The sequence below is a fragment of the Misgurnus anguillicaudatus genome, chromosome 3 (assembly GCF_027580225.2).
Source record: "Misgurnus anguillicaudatus chromosome 3, ASM2758022v2, whole genome shotgun sequence".
Lineage (NCBI taxonomy): Eukaryota > Metazoa > Chordata > Actinopteri > Cypriniformes > Cobitidae > Misgurnus > Misgurnus anguillicaudatus.
In genome coordinates, this window is record NC_073339.2 from 7,927,604 (window position 1) to 7,946,798 (window position 19,195).

The 19,195-nt window shown below is 40.6% G+C and overlaps 2 protein-coding genes and 1 long non-coding RNA gene across 4 annotated transcripts in view; 1 reads left to right on the forward strand and 2 right to left on the reverse strand.

Moving 5' to 3' along the window:
* Positions 1-19,195, forward strand: part of LOC141358848 (uncharacterized) — a 144,512-nt gene that overhangs the window by 65,336 nt on the left and 59,981 nt on the right. The window lies entirely within an intron of this gene.
* LOC129445270 (uncharacterized) lies at positions 1,664-14,023 on the reverse strand. The gene is made up of 10 exons (XM_073860031.1): positions 13,995-14,023; positions 10,781-10,855; positions 7,858-10,643; positions 6,943-7,814; positions 6,771-6,832; positions 6,421-6,578; positions 4,218-4,411; positions 4,045-4,106; positions 3,726-3,883; positions 1,664-2,420 (listed from the first exon to the last, which is right to left on the reverse strand). Exons 1-10 carry the CDS (start codon positions 14,021-14,023, stop codon positions 2,311-2,313), a joined length of 4,506 nt encoding a protein of 1,501 aa, XP_073716132.1. The 3' UTR covers positions 1,664-2,310.
* On the reverse strand, positions 15,075-17,863 carry LOC129445271 (uncharacterized). The gene is made up of 4 exons (XM_055206443.2): positions 17,161-17,863; positions 16,399-16,460; positions 16,149-16,303; positions 15,075-15,699 (listed from the first exon to the last, which is right to left on the reverse strand). Exons 1-4 carry the CDS (start codon positions 17,854-17,856, stop codon positions 15,548-15,550), a joined length of 1,065 nt encoding a protein of 354 aa, XP_055062418.2. The 5' UTR covers positions 17,857-17,863; the 3' UTR covers positions 15,075-15,547.

Genomic DNA, 19,195 nt, shown 5'->3' on the forward strand with positions numbered 1-19,195 from the left:
CAAACTCGCTGTCGGCTGCTCATTCAATAACTGGACCGGCGTCGATGTGACAAAACAATGCAGAGTGCCAGAGAATGTTGACGGGCTCTAATAGAGCGCATACATAGGCGGAGCTCGGCTGCATCGGCGCCAATCAGAGCTTCAGAGCTAAAGCGGGGCAACAGATTAGCTGTCCATAAAGAACCCGCGTATCTAACAGTAGTTCCGCATTACATTCATGAAAACACAATTTTCCAAAGTCACGATGCTATTTTAGTGCTTTATGTGATGTTATGAAAAACATGAACGATGCAGATTGTACAGCATGTGACCCCATTTCCTTAATAATGTGTGTTGCCATTGCCTTGCTATTGCGTGTTTCTGTGGTGAGAATTATGTGATACGTAAATATGAGGTAACAAAAAGACTACTCCAGCCCTTTCAATACGATTGAAATTTGCATCCGAACGACCTCAATCGTATTTATTAAGGTGTTTACACGAAGGCTTTTCAATACGATTGAGCTTCAATACGATTACAAACGGATTATTTGGTACCTAATGTTAGGGATTTTTATCTTATTATGAGAAGTTTAAAAAGTTTTCAATTAGTTTTAAAAAATTATGGTACAAAAACGATTGTGGCAGTCTGCTATAGTCAGTAATTAATTTAAAACACATTCCCCGGTTTCACAAGCCTTAACGCTAGATTTAAACACATGTTTGAGCTGTCTCAACTGAAAATAACAGTGCCACTGATTTGTCTCAAGATACACACCAGTAACCTTTTTTTAAGGCATGCTTATAAAGATGCTTAAACATCTTAATTTACCCAAGGCCTAATACTGGCTTTGGCTAAGTCTTGTCTGTGAAACCACGCCTATAGGTTCCTCAATTTTGGGGACATGTTTTACCGTGTACCCACACTGTAAAAAATATTGGGTTGTTTTTAACCCAGGGCTGGGTAACTATTGAACAGATCACATTTCTGGGTTAAAACGACCCAAATAATGGGTTGTTTTAACCCAACTGCTGGGTTGTTTCAACATGGTTGATTAGCAATAACCCAGCAGTTGGGTAAAAACAATTATTTGGGTCGTTTTAACCCAGAAATATGTTCTGTCCAATAGTTACCCAGCCCTGGTTTAAAAACAACCCAATATTTTTTAGTGTGCAAGCTAAACTACTAACTACTATAACATATGACAATTAATATAGTTGTAGTAAATGTGAGGTTTCTGATGAATTTGCCATCTCACAGATATTTAAAATGATGTTTGATTATGTCTGGATATTATTTACTCAACTTTAGCGAAGTAGATTTTTATTGAAATAATTATCTTTCATCAATATTAAATTACAATTAAACATCCATATGAATAAATATTCAAAATATTGTCTACTTGCTCACCATAGAGATCTTGTAGAACTTGTAAAAACACTGTTAGGGCTAGACATAATTTTTTAGTTTTATAATAAATTTTTCTTGATTTTATTGTATGGAGATTACAAAACAATTTATTTGTTTGTGTAAAAATGTTGAAAAATTGTAGATAAATAATTATTTTAATGTAATAATAAAAACATGTGATCTTGTGAACATGAAATAATCTTTAGTTATAATATTCAGTTTTAGTGAAATTGAAGGTAATTAAAGACTATACTTAAATCTAGACTTAAATAATCTAAACTTTGTCATAAAGATGAGTAACTATACATCCAAAACCCTTTGTATGAGCTCAACAATCTGCAAAATTTGATTGCAGAATTTTCAAAATCTGATTGCAATGCAATAGCACCACTGAATTTGATTGCATAATCAGATAAATACTACGCTGATGGTGATTTACTTTAGATGCAGTGATAACATCTTAGTCTGCTTTTGCTTTATTACAACATATTTAGCACATAAGTAAAGAACACACAAACTTGATCTTTATCGAATTAAAATAAAATATAAATCTTGCAACGTAAGCACATACTAGACAGAACAAAAACAAAAAGTATATTATCTTCTGACAGTTGAACGAACGGACAAACAACTGCTTTCATAAGAAAATCTACATTACTGAGGAAAAAGATCCACTTTTTCTTTCCAAAGGAAAGCCCCAAATCCAAGAAATCTTGTATTATTCCAACAGCCTGCTGTTAAATTATTTAGTTTTTTACTTCAGGAATTTCTTTCTTAAGTTATAGTGCAAAAGCAGGCATAGGTATATTGTCATAAAACATACTTTGAGAGTGTGCTACAACAGTAAATACAATATAAATAGCAATTAAACTTGTTAAAATTAAAATGTTTGTTTAATTTATTAAAGCATATTTACTAAATCTACAGGAAAAGTCTTAATACTGTTGATGTAATGAGGAGGAATGTTGCTTGTAGAAGACTGGATTCAATCTTGGGTGCACTTGCAGTGTTTGCTACAGTCGTAGCTGTAACTGATAAAAACAATGAGCAAAGTAGACCATATTAACAAAATCAATCACAAAAACAGTCCAATGAAATGCGCTAGTTTGTCCTCATTTTGCTGTACTGTAAGATTATATTTTATAACATGCTCTAGATTCAAGATTTGTTGCAGTGTACAGAATACAGCTTGCAGTTAAAGGTTAGCCCGCTCAGCTTCTTACACTGTGCAGTGAAATAATATTATACATATTGATAAATGTATAACAATTTCAATAATAGATTAATATTGTAAAATGCAGTAATAGAAATAGAATTAATCTCAGAATTCGTACATATTTTAGCAGTTGACTAATGCAGGCCTGCACGATTTTATCCCAGATTTTGACTCGGCGACAAGTTTTAAGACATCGCCGCAAATGCCCGAAATCACAGGCAAATTGATGCTCGTGCATGCGAGTGACAATCACACAGTGTGAATTATCAAAGACGCGTTCTGAGAGAATCGCCAACGAGTCACCGACACGTGTGAGATATCTGGCATGCTAGATTTCTGAACCTGTCGGTGATTCAAAATCATGCCGTATGAAATGTGTTTTGACTGAAAATAACATTGGCGATGACCTACAGCCAATGAGAGAGCAACATACAGGACAGCTGGAAGTTTGGGGAGTAGTCTCCCCAACCAAATGAGCGCACATGCAATTTGTATGGCAAGCTTCTTGCGGGCTACCATTTTTAATAATAATCCCAGTCTCACGTTAGAACTTGGGTCTTGCACGCGTGACCTCGCGTTGTTTCCTTCGCGTCACTTCTCGCGTGCGTTTGGTGTTGAGTTGTAGTTTGCAGACTGGGACAAAGGCGATTCTTCTTACGGTAAAGTCATGCAGTATGAAAACCCCTGTCGCCAATCCATCATGCAGTCTGAAAGAGCAGTGACTGAACGCTACCCCAGATAATCACACAGTGTGAAACATCTGTGACCCGACTAGTTTGAAAATCATGCAGTCTGAACTCGCCATTAATTGAAGTTATAGTGCAAAAACGTATGGTTATCATAAACAAAACAATAACGAAACTCCACCCCTAACCCTGCCCCAAACCCCAACGTCACAAGGGCAAAGGTAAACAAAATTTATGAATGTAGTCGTAATGAATTAATACGAATTAGTCACCGTATAAAATACGTACGAATTGCCATGAGATGTTGAATAAACTTCAACACAGAGAGGTTGTCCAGATAACCACATGGTACTGAAACGTTTATTACTATTGAGCAAAACTGTGGGGAAAATTATGTTACTTTAGCATTTGTTTTGAAATACTGTTAGATTTACCTGTATTGTTGACAGTAACCGAGTTGGGAATTATGTTCAGTTGATTGACACCTCCTGTTTCCACTGCTTTCACAAGAACATTTTTAATGTCTTCAGTGGTTGGGAGCCCTTGTGTGTAGTTGAAAGTTAGTTGTGTTGAAGTAACAACTGACCCAGCCCTGTAATTTGTTTAATACAGTGTCATGTACAGGGATCATTGTTTTTAGCATGTTCCGATTAAATAATCTAACTATTTAAATGTCTTTCTTCCTGATTCTCTATCTCCGATACACACACAAACACAAAATGTACAAGAGGGACTGCAATATTATGCATTTACCTAAAACTCTCGACATTCAGTTTCATGAAGGCAGGATACGTTTTTTTGTAGATTGGTTCAAGCTGTAACATAACAAAAACAATCACTTATTAAAGTCTGATGTTTAATCTTTTAACTACTCGAGGAAGACCTCATTAATGTCTGTCTTGTGAATTGAGTGGTTTTCAACTAACCTCATCCTTCACAAGCTTTTCTCTTGTCTTGAAGCCAGGAGAGGTTTTATTAAGGAGGTCGTTTGTAAATGTGTCAGAGGAGCTAAACACAAGATTTGTCAGTACCACAGCTGCTGCTGCAGGAGTAGTTGTAAGTACTTTAGTTGATGCGGCGGTAATGGCTGTTCTGCGAGTTGTCGTTGCTGTTGTTATACCTAATGTAATACATAATAATTAATATAACAATTCCAAAAAGAGATTAATATTGAGTAATGCAAAAAGAAATAAACTTCAACACAGAGAAGCAGTCTAGATCAGAGGTTCCCAACTACTGGGTCGTGACCCAGTACCAGGTCATGGACAAGTTGCCACCTGGTCACAAGAACGTTCTGAAAAAAAATTCGTATAGCTATGTAATAGCTTAATCAGGTGTTGACCAACAGAATTATCCAGCAATTGTGGCACCATGATAAGAATCAACTCTTTTCTGCAGTAACCATATTTTTACACTTAACATAGATTTAAAAGGAATCTAAACATTTAGTCCTGTGTCAATCATCATTAAAATCATATGATAAACGAGAGTCTCCGTGCTTCCGTGCCCAGCTGCAATTCTTCTGGCATCCCTCCTCCTTCTCATCTCCTCCACTGCTCATTTTTTTTCTTCTGTTCTGTTACTTAACCTCTTGAAAAGCACCCCAACTCTAGCCCAAACCATGAGACCTACTTTCACTAAAATGGTTGTTTTTACTAACCATTTAGAGTATTAACATAAAGTGTAATCTCATATACAGTGTTATGACGTAAATAATCCTCAGATTGTGTATTATATGCTTTTACAAGATGTTCATGTAAAATCTGTATATCTATATTTCATGGATTATACACATGGACAAAAATGGTCATTGGATATATTCTATTAGACTGTTTTCATGGGTTATTCACACATCTAAAACAGATGGGATTTGACTCGCGATCGTTATATCAACACAAAGGAAAGTCCGGTTTATATTCTGCATGTTGTCATCTGGACTTCTGTCACAAAATTCTACATTTATGAAGCTAGAGCATCAGTATCTCAAAACAGAGTCTATACACTGATGCTACACCCGTAAACCTTTTAAACGATATATAGTAATGTTAATATTATTACTGTTTGTAGACAGTAGGCTGTATTGTTAACAGCGTTAAAAGACTGACATCATCCCGCCCACGAATTAGTGCGCATTGAGAGGTTAAACTTGGGGCTTGAGCTTGATCTAAGGTTCGAGCTGCCTACGAGAACAGCATGCCAAGTTCGTTTACCATTAATTCTTAAGAATAAATGGGCAGGCGAACTCGAGAAACAATGAAAGTAAAACAGTTCGCCAAAATATAGTTCTACACGTCTACTAAAGTTGTTATTAATTTTCCTATTGGATGGTTCTTTAATCTTTACTTCTCTTTAAAATGTTATACATTTCACAAAGGAGGATTTTTAGCACTTTGTTCGAACAGCTTCTCAGCACAAACCCCCCGGTATGCAAATTTTAGGCTGAAACCAGTCTGCGGTGAAAAAAAAGGTTGGGGACCCCGGTCTAGATGACTGTAAATGGTGAGGAAAAGTATGATATTTTAAGGCCACATCCACACACAGCCAAAGCTTTTGCTATGTGATCTTCTATTTTACTCGTTCTAAAAAAAGTTTGTAAACACAGAGTTACAGAAATAACTGTGTACACACGAAACAACGTAGTACACATGATAGACAAGTACAGTATGTGGCATTGTAATTCTGCCACAGAGATACAATGAAAACAGAAAAGATGATTTTGAGTGTGCGCATCAACCTTGTTGTTGTCCATAATCATTTGTTGCGCACCATATTAGCAAAAGAGCAAAATATTTTGGTTTAGTAATACTAATAGGCTCATCTTCTGCAGCACGAACAGAAGCATGTAGTCTGTTGTTGTTGTTGTTGTTGTTGCTATTACATGACATAGCGGTGTTTGAGTATGGTCGAGACGTGGAATGATGACATTATTTTATCACAAAATAAATGCATGGCTGTACACATGAAACTGCAAGGGTGTCGTGTTAAGATTTATCCACTCTAAAAATAGCAGTTTCAGGCTCCTGAATTGGACAAAACATTGATACGATACAAAATGTTCACGTATATAGCTAAGCACGTCTCTGTGTGGATGGACTCTTAAGATTTGTTTTCAAATACTGTTAGATTTACCTGTATTGTTGACAACAATTGAGTTGGGAGTTATTTTCAGTTGATTTACAACTCCTGTTTCCACTGCTTTCACAAGATCATTTTTAATGTCTTCAGTTGTTGGGAGCCCTTTTGTGTAGTTGAAAGTTAGTTGTGTTGAAGTGATTATTGACCCAGCACTGTAATGTGTTTGAGACAGTGTCATATAGGAATGTTTTTTTTTTGTTGCATTTTACCAATAAATAATCAGATTATTAAAATTCTCTCTCTCTCTCTCTCTCTCTCTCTCTTTCTACCTCTCCTCTCACAAATTATAACAAAATGTACAAGAGGGACTGCAATATTATGTTTAATATAATGCAATAATTTACCTGAAGTTCTCGACAGTCAGACTCATGAAGGCAGGATACTTTTGGCTGTAGATTGGTTCCAGCTGTAACATAACAAAAACAATCACTAATTAAAACTTGATGTTTAATGATTTACCTACTCAAGAAAGACCTCATCAATGTCTCTCTTGTATTTGAGTGGATTTTGACTAACCTTATCCTTCACAAGCTTTTCTCTTGCTTTAAAGCCAGGAGAGCTTTTATCAAGGAGGTCGTTTGTAAATGTGTCAGAGGAGCTAAACACAAGTTTTGTCAGTACTTTAGCTACTGTTGCAGGACTAGTAGGTACTTTAGCTGTAGTGTGTCCTGCAGCCTTGGAAGTGAGGGGCGCGGAAGTGTGGGCTGGAACTGTCGTCCGTTCTGGTGTCGTGGCAGGTCCTGCGGCCTTGGTAGTGAGGGCCGCGGAAGTGTGGGCTGGAACTGTCGTCCGTTCCGGTTTCGTGGCAGGTCCTGCGGCCTTGGAAGTGAGGGCCGCGGAAGTGTGGGCTGGAACTGTCGTCCGTTCCGGTGTCGTGGCAGGTCCTGCGGCCTTCGAAGTGAGGGCCGCGGAAGTGTGGGCTGGAACTGTCGTCCGTTCCGGTGTTGTGGCAGGTCCTGCGGCCTTCGAAGTCAGGGCAGCGGAAGTGTGGGCTGGAACTGTCATCCTTTCCGGAGTCGTGGCAGGTCCTGCGGTCTTGGAAGTGAGGGCCGCGGAAGTGTGGGCTGGAACTGTCATCCGTTCCGGTGTCGTGGCAGGTCCTGCGGTCTTGGAAGTGAGGGCCGCGGAAGTGTGGGCTGGAACTGTCATCCGTTCCGGTGTCGTGGCAGGTCCTGCGGTCTTCGAAGTGAGGGCCGCGGAAGTGTGGGCTGGAACTGTCGTCCGTTCCGGTGTCGTGGTAGGTCCTGCGGCCTTGGAAGTGAGGGCCGCGGAAGTTTGGGCTGGAACTGTCGTCCGTTCCGGTGTCGTGGCAGGTCCTGCGGTCTTGGAAGTGAGGGCCGCGGAAGTTTGGGCTGGAACTGTCGTCCGTTCCGGTGTCGTCGCAGGTTCTGCGGCCTTGGAAGTGAGGGCCGCGGAAGTTTGGGCTGGAACTGTCGTCCGTTCCGGTGTTTTGGCAGGTCCTGTGGCCTTGGAAGTGAGGGCCGCGGAAGTTTGGGCTGGAACTGTCGTCCGTTCCGGTGTCGTGGCAGGTCCTGCGGCCTTGGAAGTGAGGGCCGCGGAAGTTTGGGCTGGAACTGTCGTCCGTTCCGGTGTCGTCGCAGGTCCTGTGGCCTTGGAAGTGAGGGCCGCGGAAGTTTGGGCTGGAACTGTCGTCCGTTCCGGTGTCGTCGCAGGTTCTGCGGCCTTGGAAGTGAGGGCCGCGGAAGTTTGGGCTGGAACTGTCGTCCGTTCCGGTGTTTTGGCAGGTCCTGTGGCCTTGGAAGTGGTGGCAGCGGAAGTTTGGGCTGGAACTGTCGTCCGTTCCGGTGTCGTCGCAGGTCCTGTGGCCTTGGAAGTGAGGGCCGCGGAAGTTTGGGCTGGAACTGTCGTCCGTTCCGGTGTCGTCGCAGGTTCTGCGGCCTTGGAAGTGAGGGCCGCGGAAGTTTGGGCTGGAACTGTCGTCCGTTCCGGTGTCGTCGCAGGTCCTGTGGCCTTGGAAGTGAGGGCAGCGGAAGTTTGGGCTGGAACTGTCGTCCGTTCCGGTGTCGTGGCAGGTCCTGCGGCCTTCGAAGTCAGTGGAGCGGAAGTTTGGGCTGGAACTGTCGTCTGTTCCGGTGTCGTGGTAGGTCCTGCGGCCTTCGAAGTCAGTGGAGCGGAAGTTTGGGCTGGAACTGTCGTCCGTTCCGGTGTTGTGGTAGGTCCTGCGGCCTTCGAAGTCAGTGGAGCGGAAGTTTGGGCTGGAACTGTCGTCTGTTCCGGTGTCGTGGTAGGTCCTGCGGCCTTCGAAGTCAGTGGAGCGGAAGTTTGGGCTGGAACTGTCGTCTGTTCCGGTGTCGTGGTAGGTCCTGCGGCCTTCGAAGTCAGTGGAGCGGAAGTTTGGGCTGGAACTGTCGTCCGTTCCGGTGTTGTGGTAGGTCCTGCGGCCTTCGAAGTCAGGGCAGCGGAAGTTTGGGCTGGAACTGTCGTCCGTTCCGGTGTCGTGGCAGGTCCTGCGGCCTTCGAAGTCAGGGGAGCGGAAGTTTGGGCTGGAACTGTCGTCCGTTCCGGTGTCGTGGCAGGTCCTGCGGCCTTCGAAGTCAGTGGAGCGGAAGTTTGGGCTGGAACTGTCGTCCGTTCCGGTGTCGTGGCAGGTCCTGCGGCCTTCGAAGTCAGTGGAGCGGAAGTTTGGGCTGGAACTGTCGTCTGTTCCGGTGTCGTGGTAGGTCCTGCGGCCTTCGAAGTCAGTGGAGCGGAAGTTTGGGCTGGAACTGTCGTCCGTTCCGGTGTTGTGGTAGGTCCTGCGGCCTTCGAAGTCAGGGCAGCGGAAGTTTGGGCTGGAACTGTCGTCCGTTCCGGTGTCGTGGCAGGTCCTGCGGCCTTCGAAGTCAGGGGAGCGGAAGTTTGGGCTGGAACTGTCGTCCGTTCCGGTGTCGTGGCAGGTCCTGCGGCCTTCGAAGTCAGTGGAGCGGAAGTTTGGGCTGGAACTGTCGTCTGTTCCGGTGTCGTGGTAGGTCCTGCGGCCTTCGAAGTCAGGGCAGCGGAAGTTTGGGCTGGAACTGTCGTCCGTTCCGGTGTCGTGGAAGGTCCTGCGGCCTTCGAAGTCAGGGCCGCGGAAGTTTGGGCTGGTACTGTCGTACGTTCCGGTGTCGTGGCAGGTCCTGCGGCCTTCGAAGTCAGGGGAGCGGAAGTTTGGGCTGGAACTGTAGTCTGTTCCGGTGTCGTGGCAGGTCCTGCGGCCTTCGAAGTCAGGGCCGCGGAAGTTTGGGCTGGAACTGTCGTCCGTTCCGGTGTCGTGGCAGGTCCTGCGGCCTTCGAAGTCAGGGGAGCGGAAGTTTGGGCTGGAACTGTCGTCTGTTCCGGTGTCGTGGCAGGTCCTGCGACCTTCGAAGTCAGGGCCGCGGAAGTTTGGGCTGGAACTGTCGTCTGTTCCGGTGTCGTGGCAGGTCCTGCGGCCTTCGAAGTCAGGGCCGCGGAAGTTTGGGCTGGAACTGTCGTCCGTTCCGGTGTCGTGGCAGGTCCTGCGGCCTTCGAAGTCAGAGGAGCGGAAGTTTGGGCTGGAACTGTCGTCCGTTCGGGTGTCGTTACAGGTCCTGTAGCCTTGGAAGTGAGGGCAGCGGAAGTTTGGGCTGGAACTGTCGTCCGTTCCGGTGTCGTCGCAGGTCCTGTGGCCTTGGAAGTGAGGGCTGCGGAAGTTTGGGCTGGAACTGTCGTCCTTTCCGGTGTCATCGCAGGTTCTGCGGCCTTCGAAGTCAGGGCAGCGGAAGTTTGGGCTGGAACTGTCGTCCGTTTCGGTGTTGTGGCAGGTCCTGCGGCCTTCGAAGTCAGGGCCGCGGAAGTTTGGGCTGGAACTGTCGTCCGTTCCGGTGTCGTGGCAGGTCCTGCGGCCTTGGAAGTGAGGGCCGCGGAAGTTTGGGCTGGAACTGTCGTCCGTTCCGGTGTCGTGGCAGGTCCTGCGGCCTTGGAAGTGAGGGCCGCGGAAGTTTGTGCTGGAACTGTCGTCCGTTCTGGTGTTGTGGCAGGTCCTGCGGCCTTGGAAGTGAGGGCCGCGGAAGTGTGGGCTGGAACTGTCGTCTGTTCCGGTGTCGTGGCAGGTCCTGCGGCCTTGGAAGTGAGGGCCGCGGAAGTGTGGGCTGGAACTGTCGTCCGTTCCGGTGTCGTGGCAGGTCCTGCGGCCTTCGAAGTCAGGGCCGCGGAAGTGTGGGCTGGAACTGTCGTCTGTGCTGTTGTCATGGTAGGTCCTGTAGTAGTTTGCCAACTGACTGTAAGTAGAGAAGACAAGAGAAATTTTATATCCATGTTTACATCCCCCACAAAAATCCAATAATTATTAGTGCTTGTAATGTTTGTAAAAATTGTCTTCAAGTTATTGACCTAATTATGTGATTATTTTACTTACTGATTAAAATGCACATTATGATAAAAGCTCTTCCTTCCATTCTGGATATAATAAAATGCTGATGATATGTAGTGCCTGCAAATGAAGATATATATAACTGTAATTTTTAATGTCCTCTCCCAAAGCATGCTTCTGTTTTTAAGTTAAGTTTAACTTTTGATGTTAAGATCCTACTCTGCTCAGATTTACAATAGAGTCAGTCACACACAACTCACAATCAATTATTACTATAAACAATGAAGCTCAAAGAGGATTTTATGTGTTTCTCACTTTTTGCTTTTAAAAAGAATGTGAAACATCTGTTAAAAGTGTTAACTTAAATACAATTGTGTATACTTTGCCTTAACTTTGTAAATGTAAGCAAAAACAGATTCTGAGGACATAGTAGATCTATTAAAATGTAGGGCCTTATTCATCAACAGTGCCTAGAAAAGGTTCTATATTTTGTTTTAAGGTTATATATTTTATTATGAAATTTAGTATGTTCATAAGTTCAAAAACAGCTGTATTTATCAAGCGAGATGCATTCTTTATAACGCACACTAGTAAAAATATAATTGTTGACAAATCCAACATGTTCCTTAGCACCATGCTAACGCTTCCAATGAACCATATATGGTGGCAACACCTCCCTTTAAATCACGCAAATATATGTCCTCACCGAGATCATAGCAAATAGGGCGAAAAAGAGCAAAGAAAAAAATTTGGTACTGTACACTAACTTTTTTCAGCGTAAGTCTGCTTTTATTTACACACATTCCTACACTACAAAAATACCTTGTTGCGATTACATTTTAAGGTTTAATCAACTTGAATGTACAATTTATTTCAGCTTTCTTGACTAGTGTAAAGTTGCTATAAATTATAAAAATAAAGTTGAAATAACTTAATAATAATAATAATAATAATAATTTAAATTTATTTTTATTATTTAGAGCAACTCCTCACTAGTCAAAAAATAAATACATTTTAAATTCAAGTTGATTAAACTTTCATATTTAAGTGCAACATAGATTTTTTTACATGTAAAAGTTTGTAGATTCCAGATTGTGTGAAACATACACTTATTCCGCACATTTCTGTGCATATGCACTGTTGATAAATGAGGCCCCTGGTTTTCTTTTTATATCTACTTCTCAGATAACACAAAATTTGATCAATTTTTGAATATGGCCATCAAGCTACATCACTTTTTTTAGATGCATTAATATTAACAGAAGTATTTGTATTAGCAGAAATCTAATTTAGATGTTTCGCACAGCAAAATCCCCAGAGTTAAATTAACACTGCTAAGTGTTTATAGGTTCACTCTACTGAATGAAGAGTAAAACTGAAACAAACACTGATCACCATGATGGAGACCTCAAATAAAGCAAGGCCAACATCTAAACCTAAGTTAGTAAACAACTCTACAAGTAAGATGTAAAATACAATTATAGGTTTCAAATAGAGATGGTGATATAGAGGATAAAGTCACAGAATGTAGCTTTTAACACTCTTCAGTATTACTTTTTTAACACTCTGTAGATTGGACCTATATAAACACTTACCAGTGTTAATTTAACTCTTGGGATTTTGCTGTGTAAACTCTCAATTTTTTTCTGGACAGAGATTAGACTAGTCCTAGACTAAAATAAATGCAAGAGCTTTCAAAACTGAAAACAAGTTGCACTGACATATCTTAAAATACATGAGTGCCCTTTGTTTTGCCTCAAAATGTAGTAATGTTTTTAGTAAGGCATGTTTGTTAAAACTAGTTATATTTCCTAATTCAACTACAGCCTAGTTCTGGTATAAGCTAATCTTTGTCCGGGAAACCACCCCAATAAATCTGAAATCGGTTTAATATATAAAATAGGATGAGTAAATTAATCAAACATTCAATATACAAAAAATATCAGCGCTTACCAATTCTTGAGCAGATATGGATTTAATATAATCCGTAATTAATTTCCAATATTGGCAAAATTGCTTGAAGTTGTGTATTAGCCATGTATCTGTTCTGGCTCACCTTTTCTGAAACTGCCATATAAATAGAGTACGTTGACGTCTTAATTAGGGCTGACTTTTGTCGTCAGGGCTGGGCTGTGGTTTTCCCTAAGGCAGAAAATTTTGTTTATTTATTTTAGTTTTTAATTACAGTGAGCATACAGAGTTGCTTTCAAGTATTAAGAGAAATGGGATTGGTTTAACTGCTGCATTGAGGTTCCTCTGCCGTATTTTTCTTCAAGGCAAGACGAAAAATTAGGTGGCTGACATTAAAAGCTAAAAACTAGGTGACTAGGTACTACTTAATTATCAGACCAAAAACTTCAAGACATTGCAAATATTTGCCACCAATAAAAACATATAAATCAATCAATAGTGATTCTGACACCGCTGTCATCTATTGTACTGGCTTTATTGTGAGGTATAAGAGGAATTGAAAGTATGCTGGTGCAGATCCAGTGGCCATCTTGCCTCAAGCAGCAATGTCTTGATGTGTGCCGAAACTTATAGTCAAATGAGAGATGAAGAGAGGCGTGACGTGTCGACTCACAATAGGCTAGTTGAGTATGGGCGTCGCTAGAACCATTTTACTGGCTTGAACCCAGTGTGTAAATGTCAAGTTCACATTTTAAGTTAGTGTATTAATTTACAAAGATAAAAACGATTCACCAAACCCAGGAACATTCACCAAACAAATGTCCATATCCTGATCTGATGAGGAAATGTTAAAGAAAGCACACAGCGAGAGTACAGCTACTACTAGTTCGTCCAAGCACGAGCCAGTCCGGGCTTCTCTACGCGGCAGAGGGTTGCGGTGTCTTCCCTGTGCTCCTCTACGCAGCTAAAGCCCAGGCTCCAGCTTACTCTGCTGGCTTCTGTCCTCCATCTGCCTCAGCTCTTTGCTCTATTGTGGCTCTTAAAGGTGCAATGAACAGCGGATTAAAACATCACGCTTGCGAAATCACCCTCTTCCATATCATATCCATTACCTTCCTCTATTATTGTAACATAAAGTCTGGCTCACTCCACAACGTCTGTTAGCTTAGCTTAGCATAAAGATGGCGGCGGGAGGAATTATGATAATGTTGGTCTTGTCTACGTCAACGGGACCAGGAAGTAAACTGTTGCCTACAATCTGTGTGTTTGTTGTAGTCCAAGAAAAAGATTTACGTTGGAGACGATAAATCGCGTCATCGTTTATTTTGGGGTACACCGGTTAGATCACTTGCCGACCGCAACACCGTCTTTCCCCATCGTTTTATTCATTTAGTTTCTTTAGAGAGAGCAAACACTAACAACTGAATGTGTCTGCTGACTGAATTCAGCAGAGCTGAACGTGCATCACATCAAAGAGCAGCAGGTGTCAGATTTCATTAATTCCTATCAGAGTGTGCGAGACAAGCTGACTGACCAGACGATGGCAGAAGCCGTGTGCTTACTCGTTTTTGTTATAATATACATATATGATGTTTAATTTAAGCTAGAAAAATAACAAACCCATCATTCAAGCAGCGCTTTATGGAGAAGTAGCCGGTTGCTCTGGTTGGGACTGGCAGGTTCTGTGAGAATTACCTGCGCACATTGACTCAAGCACTTAATTAAACCAGCTGTTGCACTAGCATTGCACGCAAATTCATATGCGATTTAACGCAGCTTACGCAAGCGCTGCATTTGAACAGTTGCGTAATTCAAAAGTGAAAGTAAAACACACATGTCTGCATGCGCATTTATAAGCCCCTCCCACCCGGTGATATCGGGTTTGTCATGCGCTGATTAACCATCGGTTCTTTTAGGATGCACAAATAAAAATTGCAACCATGGTATGAGCGGTGTCAGAGCGTAACCGGAGCGAAACAAGAGCGATCGATCCGGCCTTTGGATAAAAACCTGCTCAGTTGCTAAAGACTTAATTTGGACATCTTTAAAGGCAGTTTACTCAATATTTGTATTTTTTGCACCCTCAGATTCCAGTTGTATCCCAGCCAAATATTGTCCTAACCTAACAATCCATACAGCAATGGAAAGCTAGTTATGACTAGCTGGTTCGTTTCTCAATGCATCATACTTTGGTGGTTAAGCAGTAGGTGGTTAAGTTATGTTGTTGTATGGGAAATAAAATCTTTTATTTTGTTGGATGGACATTGTTAAACAATGTGCTCATTTTTGTAAAAATATTGGAAATGAAAATAGGATATTTTGTGAACGGCTTTATTTTTATGTTAGTCATATTGCACAGTTCAACTGTTTAAATGAAAATAGAACTTGAAAAGACTTAAAATAAATAAATAAATGACACTGTATCTGACTGCAGTGCAATATAGCACCGGTAAATTGTGTTTTACATATATAAACACTCAGCTGCTGGCAGTTTACTGGGTGTTTCTATATAATTATAGCATCTCTGTATGTTAAATAGTTTTGTAATATGCAAAAACACTATATTACAGAACATACAACCTTGATACATGTATATTAGATTCAAATAAAATATAAAATCTTACAACGTTAGCAGCACAAACTAAACAGAAATAAAACTAATGACAAAGGTATTTTATCTTCTAGCAGTTAAACAAATTACTGCTTCAATCAGAAAATAAACATAACAGAAAATGAAGATCATCTACTTCCTTACAGAAGTATGTATAAAATCTAAGAAAATGTTTCCCTTTGTTTAATTACAACAGCCTGCTCTTAAATTAATAGTTTTTCTCATCTCAATAAAACTTGCTGTTTGTTTAATTCATTTACTTTGAGCATATTTTGCTCACATTTGATTGATTAAGGAGTCTCCAGGTAAAGTCTCAATATTGTTGACATCATAATGAGAAATGTTGCTTGGAGAAAACTGGATTCAATCCTGGGTCCACTTGAAGTGGTTTGATTTGGTTTTGTCGAAACGGAAACAGTTGTTGCTGCAGTTGTAGCTGTAACTGTTAAGAAAAAGGCAAATTAGATGGAAAAACAAAACCATGTCAAATTCAGTAAAATATGAACTGCATTAATTCAGAAAGTGTGTTGACTTTGTGTGTCCTATCCTCATTTTGTTATAGCTTATATATCTCCAGTACCCTGAAAAAAATGATTCACTGAATTTAATCAAATTTTTTAAGGTAAATTTATTTAAGCTACATTTAAACAAAAGTTTTATATTTTAATTTACGTTGCTAATCTTTTTTGTTTAAATGTAGCTTAAATAAATTGATTGCAACCACTTACCTTAAAAAAATTGATTAAATTCAATTAATCATTTTTTTTCAGTGTATGTGTTTTACAATATGTTCTATGTTCACATTTTGTCACATTATCTACATAAAATAGTTAGATAATACTATAAAAAAGAAAAAAATAGTAATACAATATAATAAAAAAATGTATTTACCTGAACTGACTGTGATTGAGTTAGGAATAATTTTCAGCAAATTGGCTTCTCCTGTTTCCGCCGCATTTACTAGATCATTTTTGACTTCTTGATTGGTTGGGTACTGTTGTGTGTAGTTGAAAGCTAATTGTGTTGAAGTGATTATTGACCCAGACCTGTAATATACAAGTGTCAGTTTATTAAAATATTTTTAAAAAATCTCTCTCATCCCAAACAATGTACAATAAGGATTGCAATATTCTGTATTTACCTAAAGCTCAAGACAGTCAAACTGATGAAGGCAGGATACTTTCTTCTGTAGATTGGTTCAAGCTGTAACAAACAACAAATATAGTCACTAAATATAATGTATTTGCATCCCTAATTCAGTAATTGTTGTCTCTTCTCTTTGAGGAATAGTTCACCCAAAAAGGATGGATGCATTTATGATGGATGGATGTGCTTTTTAGAGCATCAACATGTTATATATGGAAATATAGAGTAGTAAGAGACATTTTGTTAAAGTACTATAGGTAGGAGGGTAGGAAAATCTTATGAATTTTCTCATTTTGGGGTGAACTGCTCCTTTAAGTGTTTGAACTGTGGCGGCCAGTGACTTCTCTTCCTTGCATTATGCGTCATTTCAAAATACGTGCCTGCTGCACACGCGTCGTAAGGGTTTATGATAAAAGAGACACGTTCACAAAGTACTTGCAAGATACTAACTTAACATTAAACTCTGATTACACATGAGATTAAACGAGTGTCTAGCAAAAGAGACTGTCTATTTTATCATAAACCCATAAGTGTCTGCAGCAAGCTTGCATTTAAACATATACAGTAACGTGATGCACATAAGTTTACATGCATCACGTAAACACATATTTTGAAATGACGAGCCACACACACACTAAAAACATGTTGTGACGAGCTTCGCATCATGCGCCCTCAAAAAATAAGTCACCGGCCACCACTGTGTTTGAGTATGATTTTATCACTGTCTCCCTTTTGAACTGAGTGGATCTTGACCTACCATGTCTATTACAAGCTTAGCTCTTTCCTTGAAGCCATCAGAGCTTGAATTGGAGAGGTCATTTGTAAACGTTTCATTTGAGCTAAACACCAGAGACGTCAACACCTGAGCTGGTGGTGCAGTAGTAGTTGTAGTCGCTTTAGTTGGGGTGGATGTTGTTGTTGTTGTTTTGGATGTTGCGTCTGCGATAAGAATTGAAGTTGAGGAGGAAGTGGCAGATTTCTGAGTTGTTGGTTTTGTTTGTGGGAGTGTCACAGTAATTGTGGCAGTGGTGCTATGGCTTGATCTGGCTGTTAAGGGACCTGATGTGTTTGCAGTTATCAGTGTGGTGAATAGTCCAGCTGTGTTACCAGTCGTGCTTTTAAAGGCAGATGAATATGAAGTGGTTGAAGGAACAGTAGAGACTGTTAATTGTGGGGATGTCGTGATATCAGTACCCTTTGTGGTGGATGCTTCAGCCACATTTGTTGTGGTAATTGAGGATGGTTTTACAGTTGCAGTTAAAGAAAGAGCAGTTGATGCAAAGGTAGGCACTGTTGATTGTGGTGCTGTTGTAGTATCAACTCGATTGGTGGTGAATGTTCCAGCAGCAGTGGTTGTGGTTATTGAGGATGATGATGTAGATGCTGCAGCTATACTGGCAGTTAAAATTTTAAAAGCAGTTGACGAGGGAGTAGTTGATGCAAAGGTAGACATTGTTGATTGTGTTGCTGTTGTGGTATTAGCTGCATTAGCTGTGTTTTTTTCAACAATATTTTTTGTGGTTATTGATGATGGTGTTGTAGATGTTGATGCTGTACTAACAGTTGAACTTTCAAATGCAGTTAAAGATGAAACAATTGGTGCAAATGTAGACACTGTTGATTGTGGTACTGTTGTTGTATAACCTCCATTGCTAGTGAATGTTCTAGAATCAGTGGTTGCGGATAACGAGGGAGGTGATGTAGATGCTGGGGCTATACTGGCAGTTAACATTTTAAAGGCAGTTGAAGAGAGAGCAGTTGATGCAAAGGTAGACATTGTTGATTGTGGTGCTGTTATGGTATTAGCTGCATTAGTGGAGGTTGGTGTTTCACCAGCAATGGTTGCCTTGATTAAGGATGGTGTTGTAGATGTTGCTGCTGTGCTAACAGTTGAACTTTCAATTGCAGTTGAAGATGGAGCGGTTGATGCAAAGGAAGACACTGTTGATTGTTGTGTTATGGTATTAGCTGAATTTGTGATGGTTGTTTCAGTAACATTTGTTGTGGTTGTTGAGGATGCTGTTGTAGATGTTGATAATGTACGAATAGTTGAACTATCAGTTGCAGTTGAAGATGGAGCAGTTGATGCAAAGGTAGACACTGTTGATTGTTGTGTTATGGTATTAGCTGAATTTGTGATGGTTGTTTCAGTAACATTTGTTGTGGTTGTTGAGGATGCTGTTGTAGATGTTGGTGCTGTACTAACAGTTGAACTTTCAGTTGCAGTTGAAGATGGAGCAGTTGATACAAATGAAGACACTGTTGATTGTGTTGCTGTTATGGTATTAGCTGCATTAGTGGTGGTTGTTTTATTAACATTTGTTGTGGTAAATGATGATAGCGTTGTAGATGTAAAACTGGATTCAATCCTGGGTCCCCTTAAAGTGGTTTGATTTGGTTTTGTCGAAACGAAAACAGTTGTTGCTGCAGTTGTAGCTGTAACTGTTAAGAAAATGGCAAATTAGATGGACAAAGAAAACCATGGCAAATTCAGTGAAATATGAAGTTCATTAATTCAGACAGTGTGTTGACATGGTGTGTCCTATCCTCATTTTGTTATTCTAGAGGTATATAAGCTATATGTTTTAAAATATTTTTTATGTTGAAGTTTTGTCACATTATCTTCATAAAACATATTGGATAATACAATGACAAATAAGAAAACTGTAATACAATATAATACATTTTTTTATTTACCTGAACTGACTGTGATTGAGTTAGGAATTATTTTCAGCACATTGGCTTCTCCTGTTTCCGCTGCATTTACTAGATCGTTTTTGACTTCTTGATTG